The sequence below is a fragment of the Crinia signifera genome, chromosome 4, assembly GCF_055691185.1.
Source record: "Crinia signifera chromosome 4, ASM5569118v1, whole genome shotgun sequence".
Taxonomy (NCBI): Eukaryota; Metazoa; Chordata; class Amphibia; order Anura; family Myobatrachidae; genus Crinia; species Crinia signifera.
Window position 1 is genome coordinate 26,908,461 of NC_139220.1, and position 15,641 is coordinate 26,924,101.

General features: G+C 41.8%; 1 protein-coding gene across 5 annotated transcripts in view; it reads right to left on the bottom strand.

The window, feature by feature from the left end:
* Positions 1–327: 327 nt before the first annotated feature.
* RNF213 (ring finger protein 213) overlaps positions 328–15,641 on the bottom strand; it is a 218,750-nt gene continuing 203,436 nt past the window's right edge. For all 5 annotated transcript variants that reach the window (XM_083181465.1, XM_083181462.1, XM_083181466.1 and 2 more), the window contains 16 exons: positions 15,419–15,494; positions 15,253–15,287; positions 14,312–14,406; positions 13,942–14,104; positions 13,201–13,375; positions 12,972–13,066; positions 9,440–9,697; positions 7,712–7,844; positions 7,100–7,183; positions 5,348–5,528; positions 5,042–5,243; positions 4,807–4,884; positions 3,424–3,621; positions 2,580–2,669; positions 2,295–2,473; positions 328–1,868 (listed from right to left, as the gene is read on the bottom strand). In XM_083181465.1, the coding sequence (XP_083037591.1) occupies positions 1,724–1,868; positions 2,295–2,473; positions 2,580–2,669; positions 3,424–3,621; positions 4,807–4,884; positions 5,042–5,243; positions 5,348–5,528; positions 7,100–7,183; positions 7,712–7,844; positions 9,440–9,697; positions 12,972–13,066; positions 13,201–13,375; positions 13,942–14,104; positions 14,312–14,406; positions 15,253–15,287; positions 15,419–15,494 (2,187 nt within the window). In that variant the 3' untranslated portion in view covers positions 328–1,723. The remainder of the gene's footprint in view (positions 1,869–2,294; positions 2,474–2,579; positions 2,670–3,423; positions 3,622–4,806; positions 4,885–5,041; positions 5,244–5,347; positions 5,529–7,099; positions 7,184–7,711; positions 7,845–9,439; positions 9,698–12,971; positions 13,067–13,200; positions 13,376–13,941; positions 14,105–14,311; positions 14,407–15,252; positions 15,288–15,418; positions 15,495–15,641) is intronic.

Genomic DNA, 15,641 nt, shown 5'->3' on the forward strand with positions numbered 1-15,641 from the left:
TCCAGAGATGTATACAACCTCTGTCATCTGTATATACAGTACTGTAGTTATCTTGTGCACTGTAATACAGAATGAAGCCATTTGTATTTCTTATTTTTGATTTGTTCGTGCTGGATCACAGGTCCAAGGCTGAAGTCACTCATAGATCTCCAATGGGGCTAATTCAGCATGGGTCGCTAATTGGTAAATTTGCAAATCGAGCGATTATAAAACTGATATAATAGATTGTCGGTTTATTTCAACTTACAATTAGTGTACAATGAGTGTGTCAGGTGGTATGGCTACTGTGTATTTACCACCTATGGTGCCATAAGAAAATAAAGCAAATAAGAAAGTTTGTTTATTGAAAGTAAGGCGATACACGGCTGTAACTGGCATACAAAAATAACATTATTGGCTAAAAAGAAAACGGGTTATTTACTTCCCTTCTGATAAATATATGGTTTGGTCCCAATGGCATGATCCCAGCTGAGGTAAGTGCCTTGAGTGGTTTAAAGCAATTAATTGGCAATAAAAGTAAACCAAGGACATATTTCAAGTATAAATCCTCCATATCACTTTACATTATACACAGAGATAGTAAATATATTGTGCATACAGTGTAACAGAGCGATTCTGTAACTGCGACAAGCTCTTTACACGTAGGTGAGGGGTTCCTAAAACCCCCAAGTTTATGCTAGTGATAATGCAATTATCTACATATAGTATTCATAAAACCAATAGGTGTATAAAATCTTTGTCTGTGGTATTCAATGCATATTATTATCCCTTATTCAGTGCAGAGTTCCCTGTCCTGCTACGTTTCTACAATAGTAGCCTCAAACTGAAATGGGAGAACAGAAAAACAAAAGACTGTATACACTATGCTTCAGATACAGTATAACGGCAGTATAGAAAAATGATTGTCAGAAGTGTCTTATACCCAAGCTGAATTAATTTATGCTATAAAAGGGTTCTAAATGTGCGAACAAATCATACAGTACTTGCCTGCCCTCCCGAGGGATCCCGATATTAGGGCAGTCCTCCGCAGTAGCGGACGGATAGATGGCTCTTCTGGATCCCACCACATTCAGCCTGTAGTTTAGCTCCACCCCTTCTCAGAGCTGCAAATCCTGGGCATTTCCTGATATTGGGGGCGTGGTCTGATGACATGATAGTCCATCCCCACCCCCGAAGTGTCATGCTGTGTCTCCTGTCCGGGCTTCTCCCAGAGAGTAGAAATAAAAAGGTCGGCAAGTATCCTCCAAGTATCTGACCCATAAACACAATATCCAAATCTGCTTCTGTGGACTATAAATGTACATTATCCCAGAGCAACCCACTATTAGCCTGCAAGATAACTTGTGAGTCTTTCTGTACTGTAAACGTTATATAATGTACACATTATTTCGATAGTTATTGGAAATGCAGATCTTCTATACATCTGCAGATAGCAGCAGCACACATCTATTACAGACGTATTATTAGGGCGTGCTTTAAGCACCATACATTATTCTGTATAAAAAAAAAATATTACAACCTCTATGTGTTGGTAATTGCTATTGATAATTGTAAAATTTTGTGAGCAATCATCTACGACAAGAAAGTCTACAGTATAATATAACACATGTCTGCATCTGGTTTATAACTGGAGCGATAGAACAGCCAGAACCTGAGTTAGCAGCATTAGTAATGTCCTTGAATGCAGTCAGCCAATAGAATTCACAGCAACCTTGCAATGTCCTTAAAGACTATTCCATTTCTTGCAGGCAGCAAACTTCCATGCCTCAATGCAGTGGGCGAGCGCAATCTGCTCAGGGAAGTCACTGTCCAGTACCGGGAAGGACACTTCTTTTCCATCAAGGAGGGGACCCAGTACTTCTTTTAAGCTGCAATCAAGAATGTCACACCGTTATATCTACACAAGATGATAAATGGCGTGTGCGTGCAAACATAGTCATGAGCACATTTTTTTTTTTTAAACTACCAATACTCTGAAGCCATTTGTTCAGAAAAATCCTAAAGTTTCACGTTTGGTTGAATCAATTACATGTTAGCCAGTAATTCTGGACTTTTCCTACCAGTCACAATGTGTATCACATGAGACTGTAATCCTATCTCCTCCCAAGTGCTGATCCAACCTGCTGACGCTATAACGCCAGTCAGACATTTACAGTGTCCTTAATCCATAAATTTATTTTTCATGGACAATAAATAAAACAAAGGACAAAGGTCTGTGGATTGTTCTATGGGCCGTGTTAAATACTTATTGCATTTCCATCTGTACATCTCGCACTTATTTTTCTGTAACTTACATCCATGAAGGCTTGAAAAGATCTGCTCTCTGTTTATTTCTTAGTGTTAGCGTGATCATCTCGTGCAGCTCCAGCAGGAACAGGTTGATCCCAAATTGTTCCAGGAATAGGTTCAGTGAGTGCCGGCTCTCCTCGTCCAGCGCCGCCTTGTAAGCTTTGTCCACATCAGGGAATGGGTCCTAAGACGTACAGATACGTTTGGTGAGACAGAAGCCGGAGCTATTATTGTACTATTCAGCAAACCTCCTTATGTTGCAGCTATCTGAGCACTGATCAGTCTCTTACCCTTTTCAGACGTAGAAGATGCGCAGACTTCAGAGCAGTGAGTAATTGCCAGAGAGCTATTGTGTTCTTCAGGTGACAACGTTTCAGCGCCTTGAAAACAATGGAAAACATAGATATTTACTGTATGTTATAATACAAGACAGACTAGCTATTTAGAGTTATGTTGTGTACAATGTAATCCCTTCAGTGGTGTTTTTTTTTTTTTTAGGGAGCGCTCCCCACTGGGCAAGTTTTTTTGGAAGCGCTCTCTAAACCCCCACTGTGTTTCCCGGGACCGGGCAGCGCTGCTGAGCACTCCATCAGCCTCTGCCCGGCCCTGCATCCGGCAACCTGGCTGTGTGCGGTATGACTTTAGCAAGGTCACGCCGCACACAGCCGGGGGAAGGCGCTAAGCTCAGCGGTGCTGCCTGGAATTGTTACGGGTTTGCCATCGTGCGCACTGGAGCATAACCTGAAATATTCTCTGGAGTACCAGCAAAGGGGTTACTAACTATATGTACCCAATGTATGGGGCGACAATGCCGGTATCGGCAAGTACATCGATGAGCGACCAAAACAGGGAAAGGGGACCAGGCAGCATTCTGCAGCATGGCCCTAGTTAATTAAGTTTCCTGTTGGCCCTGCATGCAGGGCCGACAAAAGATGTCTTTGATGATGAACGGAACCACACATAGTCAGCGACATAGTGCGTACACATTAGATGATATTTAAATTTTGAAGTTCAGACCCATCAGAATCTGCAAAATTGTTAGAAATATCGTCTAGTGTGTGCCCAGCTTTAGATCTGGGACGCAGGTCAGCCAGAGTGCTCTTTGTCTAGTGATTGTGGAAGGACAGCACTTACCTCTAGGACATGTGCGCTGCTCTGTTCTCCCATCTGCAGGACATCCTCAACGTATTTTGTCAGGAGAAGTTCTGGATCTGCTCCAGATGTTGCCAGAAATCCCAGCAAGATGTCCACAATGTGTAAGGCCTCACAGACGTCACTGAATGCATTCAGATCTTTGCTTATACAATCTATTGCAGAGTTTGGCAAAGAATCCTAAAATAAAATAATTTGTATTATTATTCCATTTTAGCTTTATCCGTATTAAACAGGCCAAGTTCCCTATGGAGTATATTTAGAGAATTTGGCACTGGAATGAAAGGAGAAAGATGCATAAGGATGAACAGCCAGTGCCCTAAAGTGAGGCATACACAGGGTAACGGCAGTCAGGACTGGGAGGCAGACAGGGGACATGGATAACAACCATGCACAGAATGGTCTCACATATAATGCAGTGACTAGGGAAGTGATGCATCATGGGAATGACCCAGGTTAAGGGGTTGTGTAATCAGGGTTATCCTGAACAGTTTACAGCACGGAAAGGTGAGCCCTGCCAATATCCCAGGTCTAGTTAGCGTGTTGCAAGCCGACGTGACACAGCTTAAAATCAGTGGTCGGGACTTTGTAAGATGGGTACACAGTTACAAAGGTCAGTTTTATTATATAGAAATAATCCGTTATATGTAGGTGTTATTTAGCACAGCAGCAGAGACAATTTGTCCTTACACATTTTTAATATTTGTGTGTGTGAAATTCCAGGGCATTACATCTTTATTAAAACACATTAAATACAGTGCAGTAATTGAGCTACATGTTCAGTCCCTGATAATTACAGGGAGTTCAGAAAATGTCACTGCCCAGTGACTGTGTTCTAGGCAAGCCTCCCCAAAGACAATACACCACTGGGGTATCTATAATGTGTGCATAGTACATGGTCCCCCACCGCACACAATGTGTCCGTTTTCTCAATACATATCCTACAGAGTCCCATGTCGGCAGCAGCACTGCAAAGAACCACCATTTTGCCATCTTTTCAAGCATACACACTGGACTCCGAGACAGCGCTAGGGTCTCTGGTGACCCTAGGGCCCAGAGTCCATTGCTATGGCAGCTACAGAAGAGAGGGCCTGGACGGTGCCTACAGATTTAACGAACGCAGGATTTTGTCAGTTTTCTGGTGTGTTGGAACAAATTGGTTCATTGTCATTTGCTCCCATTCATTACCAGATTTCCATTCCAACCAGCGAATTGGTTGGTTGGACCGTATATTCTTTTATTTGACACAATTTTTTTCTCTGTCCATGGAAAACCATAAATTAGGGATCGACTGTAATTGCACAAAAGAGAGGAAGAATTTCTATACACAACAGAACAAAGTACAAGAGAGAAAACGGATGATACCTGGAGAAGCCTCTTCTTTACATCTGTAAATAAGTTCTCGTAGTTTCGGTCAAAGGAAAACGTGAGCGTTGGCAGTCCCTAGGACACAAGTACATGAGAATTGTGTTGCGATTTTAACTCATTCCTTTACAAAAGTAACAAATATATGATAGACGAAGCGTCACAGCAGTAAGGGTAGACTGAACCCATCTGATCATCGAAACTTTCATTACTGTAAACATGGAAGGTCACCTACGGTCATAGTGATGAGAGGTTTCCCTTGGAAGAAGCGGCTCATGATTTGGTGCTGAATTTTCAGAAGGTCAAATTCGTGTAAGGTCTCTCTGCCGCTTTCCAGGCTGTACTGACAATTGGATAGGATGATTGGCACCAGGTCCTTTTCCATCTCATAGCCAATCACGTGCACAGCCATTACTTCCGAAACTTTAACGGAGTACCTGAAGATAATCGCACAGAATTACAGTTCTGTAGCTGGTTATGGCAGATAGCCAAGACCACGGTAACATTAGGAAGCGACAGCTAAAAAACAACAACAACATACTTCTGTTCATTGTTGGTGTATTTCTGCAGAGTGTAAATAAAGTCGTTATGCAGAGCGATGAGGTAGCTGACGAGGGCAGTAGCACATAAGCCTGGTCCTTGCCGACGAGGAAGAAGATAGGCAAAGTCGCTGTCCATGGTGAGGATTTCATTGCATACGTCATCTGGTAACTTTATCTCACCTAGAACATTAGCAGATGAGTACATACAGTATGTGGCGGCCGATGCAAACCCAATTTGACTAAAAGAATTCAACACAAAACTCTAGATGTTTATCAGATGTAAAGCACAAGAAATGTATTCTATCTATAAACAGCGAAACACTAAAGCCCTGAATAAAACAAAAATACGGGTAATAAAATCTTCTAACTACACATCGAGCACATCTTTCTGGTTACTTAAGTTATTTTACTGGGTTTAATCTGGCAAAGAGCTAAATCTGTCTGAGTTACTGTACGACGATGTGTGCGAATGTGGCTGATGTTACACAGTAAACTGATGGGATGTTGCCTCTAGCAACCAATCCGATTCTATCTATTATCTTCTAGAATGCGCTCTATAAATAAGTAGAATCTGATTGGATGCTATAGACAAAATCCCATTTTCAATGGAACCCTTTCTTAGTAAATGTACCCCTTTGACCGGGTATGGATTATAAAGTAGTAGAGATAGAGTCGACTAGATCAACAGTCAATAGGAAAAACCCATGCTGACCTATTCATTCGTTGACCTATTGCATGTCCACTTTTTGTCAGCGCTCACCTAGTGCATTTCGACCTAACATCCGGATCCTCTTTGACCAGACTGGATTATTGGATAGGTGTAAATTGAACGGTGAAACCGCTCAATTTACATTGCGTTACTGTTGTTTAAATGGATCTGACTGCTTAGTCCAGGCATGTCCAAACTATGGCCCTCCAGCTGTTGTGAAACTTCAAGTCCCATGATGCCTTGCCACAGTATTGCGATCAGGGAATGCTAAAACTATGGCAAGGCATGCTGGGATGTGTAGATTCACAAAAGCTGGAGGGCTTAGTCATTGAGCCTGAGAACAGGTTCATGATGTTTCGCATAAGCGCTTCCATTACATGCTCAGGGCCTAATGGGCCGGAGCTGAAAATGTTCAAAAGCCTATTATGAGAAGGTGAGGCCATGTAGGCTTATAGGACCCATACACTATAACCCCCAATGTCTGACGATGGGCCTATTTTTATGTGAAGGCCTGGAGATGCAGCTCCATCTGTCCCATTGTAAAACTGGCCCTGCCTATACCGTGAGGGGGATAATTGTTTGACCTTTCTTTCCTGACCCACGAGTGTCTCAGTGACATCACTAGTGACTTGTGGGCTTACAGTGAGCAATCGAACACAAATCAAACAAGGCCCATAGAGCTGCTGCCTCTACAGGAAGCCTAATATACAGATGGAGCCCTTTTCATCTATCCTCCTCTGGATAGCCACGGTGAGCCACGGCTAGCCAGGGCCTATTGTTCTCAGCAGCAATACAATACATAGAACAATAGAGTAGGGTATTAGCAGAGTAATCCCATTACTCACATAGCCACGGTGAGCCATGGTTAGCCAGGGCCTATTGTTCTCAGCAGCAATACAATACATAGAACAATAGAGTAGGGGATTAGCAGAGTAATCCCATTACTCACTTAATCCTATTAAAGGGCTAGATGAGGATGGCTCCATCTGTACTGTAATATTCAATCAATGGAACATGTAGTCCATGAACATAAAACACTCACCATTGGTTTGAAGGGAGAAGCGAAGGTGATTCCAAGCGAACATGAAGTCTTCCACACATTTCTTAAAAGTATGTTTTGCACCATCTATAGCAACAGAAATAAACATATTAGAAAATGTGATAGTTCATTGAAACTTGTAAAATATTCTATAGAACAGGCCTAGAAAGATCATTATTACTCTGTTGTCTGGTAGAGGAAGTCATCTGGGTTCGGAAATTAAAAGATTTCCTTCCACCTCACCTCACCCCACACATGCTGCACGGAATGCTTGTCCGTATTGCCCCTGTATTATTGCCAGGGTGCATCTTGTAACATGTACTAATGTTGTAGATGTTGGAAGAAAAAGCAGTGATCTCACATTCGTTTCTTATGGGGCCTACAGTCGGGGAGATTTGATTGAGCGATGCTAGATTGCTTAGAACTCTCAGCAAGATCGCTCCGCACACAGCGATGCACATCGATTTAGGGGCATTTTCTAGTGAGATGGCTTAGAACCCTGGAACCGTGTGTAGGCCCCATTAGTGACTATAGACTATTTTTTAATAAGTCTTCAATGGATAGCTTAACAAATATTTTCTACAAATATGCCAATTGAAAATAATGGCTACGTACCAGAGTTTATGCTTTCTATATACTCATTTATGGTCTTATGGCTGATGTTGCTGCTGTTCTGGAAGCGTTTCACCAGCTCTTTTTGAAGATTTAGTATTCCTGGCAAGTACTTGACCATTTGGAGTTCAGCTTCCTGGAAAAGAAAAACAATTTCAGAATTAAATTACTTTTACAGTACAGTACTTCTAGTCAACATAGCTGTAAATAAGGAAGACAAAGCAACATTGTTATTCTTACAGGAATACATACTGGACAAACAGGGAAGAAAGCCGGTACTTATGTATTATCTGGACTCCCATGTTAAATGCACCCCATTTTTTCATACCCCTACTATCCAACTACGCATGGAGTTGATTTTATATAGTGTGGCGAGCGCAGCGAGCCACCGTGCCCGAAGCGTGGTGAGCGCAGCGAGCCCCGCGAGGGGACGCGGTCTCATAAGAAAAACGGGAGTCCAGATATTACATAAGTACCAGAAAGCCTTACTGATTACACTACAGCAAGCAAAATCAAAAGATGATTTTTACTAAAAATAATAACACCATTTGTTCTGCTCTATGACCCCTTGTTTTGCAATCATGTATTTACTTATTTACAGTTTCTTATATAGCGCAGCATATTCCCCATTAAACTATACAAATGGCTCATTCCAGCTTTATGTGAAATCTCCTGCATAAGGCTGTTGTTACACAGCTGGGGGCACGGGATAACTCTGAATTCCGACGGTCGTTTCTTCGACTGCGGAATCCCGACTGTCAGGAGCCCGACAGGGGGGTGAGCGCATTCAAGCCCCTTGCAGTTTTGCCAGCTATTCTATTCTCACTCTATGGGGATTGTGGACCCCCATGAGGGAAAATAGTCTGTGTAAGTCGGGATTCCGATGTCAGAGAAACGACCGTCGGTGAGTCATCCGGCACCCCACAGCTGGGGCACCTAAAATCATGCAGATCATTTAGTTTCAATATAATGTTATGAGAAAGTGGCTTGAGAAATATGCCACGGAAACAGAAATCAGGCGTTTCTTGTGAGTCCTAAGCTTATTGTCATAATGAGACTGTTGGACCCAAAAGCAACTGAAGAGCTTGCAGATACCACATCATGTTGGATCCCATTCTCATTATATTCCTTTGTTTTATTTCCTTCTGTCTTATAAAAGGATATGCCACTGACCTGTCCATAACATTCCCTAGGAGTATAATCTATGGTGAAAGAATATGTTTGCGCTTTGGGGAGTGGGCAGCCTGCAACCTTTCTCAATGATCAGTGGCAACAAGTACCCTTGTGACCAAGAGGATGCTTAGAACTGGGCATGCTGCTCCACCTGGGAACAGCGCAATCTGAACTATGCAACCACCCTCTAATGTGGAATTTGTCCAAAAAAGAGCCAGATAGAGCTCAAACTCTAGGTGCACAACTGGTCCTAGTATGCTTGTAATTCTACAGATGCCAGCACACCTAGATTAGGGTTTCGAGGGCTTGCTGAGATTTTTAGTGCACCACCAAAAATATTAATATCTATAAGTCCCCCAACAGGTCATATTTTAAAGACTACAATCTGTGGAAGCAGGTGGGATAATTACTGACCCAGTAATGAATAGATTAACTCAAAATTAATTTCTCATTTTAAAAAATCCACATGAACTGTTGGTGGCAATTGAAGCCTTTAGTGAGAACCAACTAACATAAGAAATCCGTGGTCTTGAGTGTGTCACCACTACTATAACTTACTTTCTCCAAGAACTTCCACAACAGCGGCACCATGTCCTTCCCGTCATTCTGCTGGACAACGTGTAGTAAATGTTCAATGGAGATCCGTTCTCTACAGCTCCATATCTTGGAACAATGCACATGACTGTCCTTTGGTAAATCCATTTGTTCTCCACTGATCAATGGGTCACCGTACACAACCCTTACTATTGGATTGGAGCTAATCCTCTCATCTTTGCTGATGTACTTGTTCATGTTGGAAAGATCCCTATCTAGATTCTGTGGGTAACAAAAAACAGAAGTGTGGTTATCTAGACCCACAAGTTATTGAAGAGTACAGTTGTGTCCTCATACATCTAGCCTCAATATGATATGCACCGGAAGATGCCTGGTGGGAGTGAGCTAGCAGTTCCCAGACATCTCTGCTGACTTTCAGCGTTTTTTTTCCTTTTGTGGTTGAAAATGCATCTTATTCACATAACAATGCACAAGCAGCTTTTGCTGATTAAAATGATATGCAGCAAGTGTATATTCTGCATATGAAATGCTATGTTACTGTGTTCACCTGGAAAACACTAACATTTCATATGCAGTCACACACAGAATATAGGCATGACATAATTTAAATCAGCAGAGTCTGCTTGTGTGTTTTCTTCACAAGGCGATGCGGATAGTATGCATTAAACAGAAAAAGATGGACAAAAAGACTATCATCGCTACAGAGTCGAGCCACAGTGAGTGCAGCAAAGATGTAGGAGGACAAATCTGTAGCACTTAATATCGTTGATGAAAGATTAAAGTTAACACATCCCCAGATATTCTGATACAAACTATAATAAAAACTGGATTTTTTGCAGTTACATCACCTCCGTTTCGCATTATATTTTTTGGCAAAGCTCAAATACCTCCCTCTCTATACTGCCATTGGCTGCCTTGGTACTTAGCACAAAGTAGAGAACTTAGGCAAAGTTCACAACGTCCTAAGTAAGGTGAGATTATCCAGGGCAGAAAATAGTCTGGTTCTAGGAACAGCCCTACCTGATAAAGGCCCATATCAGACACCCTCCTAGCAGTTGATATGGCAGCAGAAAGGCAGACTTCCAGGTATTGAACTGTGAATCCAAATCCATTGTAATGCTGTCAACAGCAGGCTGATAAGAGAGCCAGAGAATGTATGGAAGTACCTAATTCTTTAAAGAGCTGATTCTTTAAAGAGCTTTCAATATATCACAAACAGGAGTAAATAGTCAAAGTGAAAAGAGAGAGGTGGGATACCCCGCTTACATCATACCAGACAATGTAGTGCTGGCAAATCCTGTGCTAACAGTTGGCCAACTCACACTTTTGAGTGGACACCATGGTCTGTAATGAGATAAGTAAGACCTGACTTTTAAAAAATTAGATATTGGAGGAAGGCAGCAATGCTGTGCCCTCTGCCATGCTTATAATGTATAGTTACAAAGAGCTTCTGTGCCAGTTCAGGGCTACAAAAATGCCCTTTCTTTCCCGTGGAAGCTGAACAAGTAGGTAGATCAGCTGTGAAAGAAAATAATGTGGCATCCATAATTGGTTGTCTATCCCTTGTCAAAGAGCAGGAACACTCTATATCAACAAAGTGTCATCGTATCACCATCTGGTTGCTCCCATTGTTGAGTGGCGCTAATGTGCGACACTCGCTGTGGGAGGAAGCAGGTCTAGTAACCGATCGGCTCTGGTCTGTATACTCGGTGCATGGGATTGAGGGCCATATGCACTAAGAGGGTAATTCTAGTTTATTCGGTCCCACACAGGGGACCAATTTTCTGAGTCATCCCATGCGCAGATGCTTGGTGCGAGCGGGCTCAGCAAACTGCCTGTTCGTCATCCCACTCGCACCTAGCCGTGCGGGCGCCGGCAAAAGGCTGCACCAATGGGAACGCCCAGCATTTCATGGTTGTTCCCATGAAAATGCTGGGCATTCCCATGGTGTCTTAGGTCTGAGAGCGCTGTACAAATCATTCAATGGTCGGCGGCCATCGAATGATTTCCTCCACCGAAAACACGATAAAATGGAGAGTGATAAACAGCCAGCCAATCAGCTCCTACCTGCCATGTCACAGGCTGTGTTTGAAAAATGTCAGACAGGAGCTGATTGGTTGGTTGTTTATCACTGTCCATTTTATTACTTTTGAAGCTTAGTGCATCTGTCCCTGAATCCGGTCTTCCCCTCGGCTCTCCGCTCGTCCCAGAGGCCACTTACCTTGCTACCATGCATGCTTCGCTGCTCGTCCTAATCCAGTGATATATATCAAATACAAAATAACATTGCTGCCAATAGATTTCTGGCAGGCACTTATATACTGTATATTGAGGCCCCCAGGCAGCCAATGTGGGTATACAGGGGATGGCACTTAAGATTTTGCCAGTGAATTTTAATTCCAATTCACTCTATACCCCAGTGATTTTCAACCTTTTTACCTTGCGGCACACTAAATAGGACTTTAAAATTGCCAAGGCACACCCTAAGATCCCCACAGGGCAAAACACATTGGCCACCACAGGAAAAAAACAAACCTATTGGCCCCCATATAAAAAACAATCACACTGGTCCCCACAGGTAACAAAAATAAAATACATTGGCCCTTTACATGAAAAGAAGAGACCAGTAAATAACATTTAAACTGGTGGTGGCTGTAAATGGGTTTGGGCATCTCTAGATCTGGGGGCACACTTGAGAACAGCTCAAGGCACACTAGTGTGCCACGGCACACTGGTTGAAAAACACTGCTATACCCCATTGTATCCATTGCTTCATACAGTATGAATGATAAATGCATTTTACTACACACTACGGAACAATATTATTATACATGTTTAGGAGCCATATGATTAATGAAGCCAATACTGTATTTTATACTAATACTGAAATAAATGGAGAACAAGGAGATCTAGGATAAAAATAATAGACATGTGGAATGTGTCAGTGTGTGTACTGTATACTATAATGCAGGGGTGGCCAAACCTGTCCTCACAATCTACCAACGGTGCATATTTTCCAGGCAACCTGTGGATCTATAGTAGGAATGAATGCAGCAGGTTTGAAAATGTGACAGTTAGTATTGACTGCAGCTGTGCAGCAGCTAGGTGATGTGGAAAAAGTGGGCCGTTGGTAGATCTCGAGGACCGGTTTGGCCGCCCCTGCTATAATGTTTGGGAATATAAAGATGATTTAATTTAAAGATTTAAACACACTTACTAAACCTAGTAGCCCCCATCTAATCCCTATATGCCCCATATTAAATACATCAACGAATAATATTTAATGTGTTACTACTAAATCGGGTGGCAACAGCTTTTAGGAGATCTGTGGGTTCCGGAACGCTTTTGCTATTTGACCTATCTAGTTCTTATGCTGACATGCAGGAGAATAAGACGGGAGCTGGTTTTCAGAAACTTATAGTATTTGGTAAATATTTCATATTCAACCTAAAAACGCGACTGCCTGAGTTCCCCTATCTGAACTTAGGCAAACTGCAGACTGAATTATACAGGGTAATATAAACACTTGTTTTACCTTTAGAGCAGGGGCAATGACCATCAATGTAAAAAGTTTCTCCCACTGGTTTCTTATTTGTTTTGTTGACCAAATATCATCAATGTTTACAGGCCCTAAGGATGAAAGCAGATGAGTAAAATATTTAGGTTATTGTGTCCCACCAGGGTCGTCTTAACAGCATTGTAGGCCCTTAGGTCCTGGGCAAAGCACAGTATAAATCCCCAATTAGCTATGTATAGTAACTTACAGTGTCCGGTCTGTTGTGGATTCAGCATTTGACAGAACACAAGGTGTACAACAGTTGTGGTGTCATCAGCACTTTTTCCAAGAGTGTTCTTCAGATGTTCTAAATCTCTTTCAATGTGCCGGAAAAGGAAACGTCTAACATCCGGAACTGGAGGCTTCACAATGCGGCTGATGTTCTGATACCAAGAGAAGACTGAATCAGACTGCTATAGATGTGTACATATATATAGTAATTCCTCAATAGTAAGAGTAATTACACTTTACCAATTCCTCTATGCTTTTCCTGTACAACAGTGGTTCTAAAACTGGGTCCTCAGGACCCCACACAGTCCACGTTTTCCAGGTCACCAGACAGGTGCACAGATCACTCATTGACACATTCAAAGATCCACAGGTGGAGCTAATTATTTCAATTGATTCTGTGAGACCTGCAAAACTTGCACTGTGTGGGGTCCCGAAGGACAGAATTTGAGAACCTGTGCTGTACAATGAAAGTGATGCTGCTCATCTGAGTATGACTTGTTATTGTGCACAATAAGGTCAGTGGTGGGTCTAGAAGAAATTGGCAGGGGGCACCATGGTAGGGGAAGGAGGTGGTTAGTGGCACAAGGTACATTTCTGCATGCCTTCTGCACTCACTCTCCCAGAAAAGGGGCATGGACCCACTACGACGACTGTGTCCCCATCATGTAATTGTGCATAGATACAGCCACACGGACACTGGTATTCCTTAATTTCATACCTGTAAATCCTCTTCTGATCCCAGGAGCATTGACAGATGTGTCACCATCCTTAATAAAATAAATGCAGGGGCAGGTATCTCTCGGTCTGGAGCTGCTGCTGACGCTAGACGTTCTGGGTCTCCAAGCACATGTCCAGTCTGCGTCCGGTCAACATTCGGCTCCCTTATTAATACAAAGATCAATATAAGAGCTGTTAGTGGTGCCAAATACCATTAAAAAAAATATATAAATTGCAACTGAGTCCATGTCAGCAATAACGTTAAAACAGTAACTTGAGACAAATTGATCATGTATTAAATTGTCTTCTATTGGTTCTTTCCATAAAACAATCAACACTAATTCAAGATTGAAAAGTAAAATGAAACCTACTGAATCATCTGAAATCCTTGGGTCGGGGCATGGTTCTGACCTCCAACGGGGACACCACAGTCTATACAGCGACTGATTACCATTGGCTGACCGCACTGCCAGAAGGGTAAATCATGTTCAGATCTCGCAATGTATTTTGTTCATCAGCAATTACCTTCATATTTTATATCAAACTTATCAAATTCGTATATTTTTGTGAAAAATAATAATAATAATAATAATAAAAAGTGATGCAGCTCACTCAGAGTCAAATGTACTAAGCTTCATAAAGTGATAAAACGCAGAGTGATAAACAGCCAGCCAATCAGCTCCTACCTGCCATGCTGCAGGCTGGGTTTAAAAAATGACAGGTAGGAGCCAATTGTCTCGTTGTTTATCACTCTCCACTTTATCACGTTTGGCCCTCGGCATTTAAGAACATACCAATATTATGAAAAATAACAGACCCTGATGTAAGTAAAATAATATGTGACTTCAGCGTGGAAACCTGGGCCTGTATACAAGAGCACATAATACACGCAATAAATACACGCAATACATTCTCTGACTTTTACTAAACTTGTAGTTAACAAAAGGTATATCCCGTCTTATAAAAAACTAGCGACCCCCACAGCTTTGCAAGGGAGTAATTTTGAATTTACTGGGAACTACAATTTATATTAGGTTTCTGTCTTGCCATAACGGTAATACAGTATTTCCTCAAAAAGCGATGTGTTGACACCACAACAGGACGCATATACTAGGAGCGAGCCCCATGTATACCCCCACACCAGTCTTAAGCTCCCTTTTATCATAGATTAATTATTCATACACCTAAAACTTCCTTGACAAGATGGTGAAAACGGCATAAAAATCTGACCGGCAGTTCTTGAGATTAGCATATATATACACATTTGTGCAATGTAATAAACTATATAGGTGTGCCAATAATCTTTACTTACATCTCCAATAGCGCAATAGTGACCATTAGGACAACCTGTGAGAAAAAAACAAACACAATTTAATATGTTTATAACATAAACTATTTTTCCACAGTAATAGTGAAAAGTCTCTGCTGTTACATTTATATTTCTATGGTCATGTAGTAAGTACGGAATTCCTACTTACGATACCAGCGCTCTGTACCCAATAAATTCCTAGCATGGGAAAGCATGTCCTCAGGCATTGTGGGTAAATAAGAATTCTAGAAATAAAAAGCAAGACTTTATATCAAGCAGCGCAGTGACTTATGTGACCAATAAATGATACCGGAAAGTGATCAATAGGATTAAAAAATACAGAATAAATGGCAAACTTCTCATATGTTATACTTGTTTCTATACAGTACAGT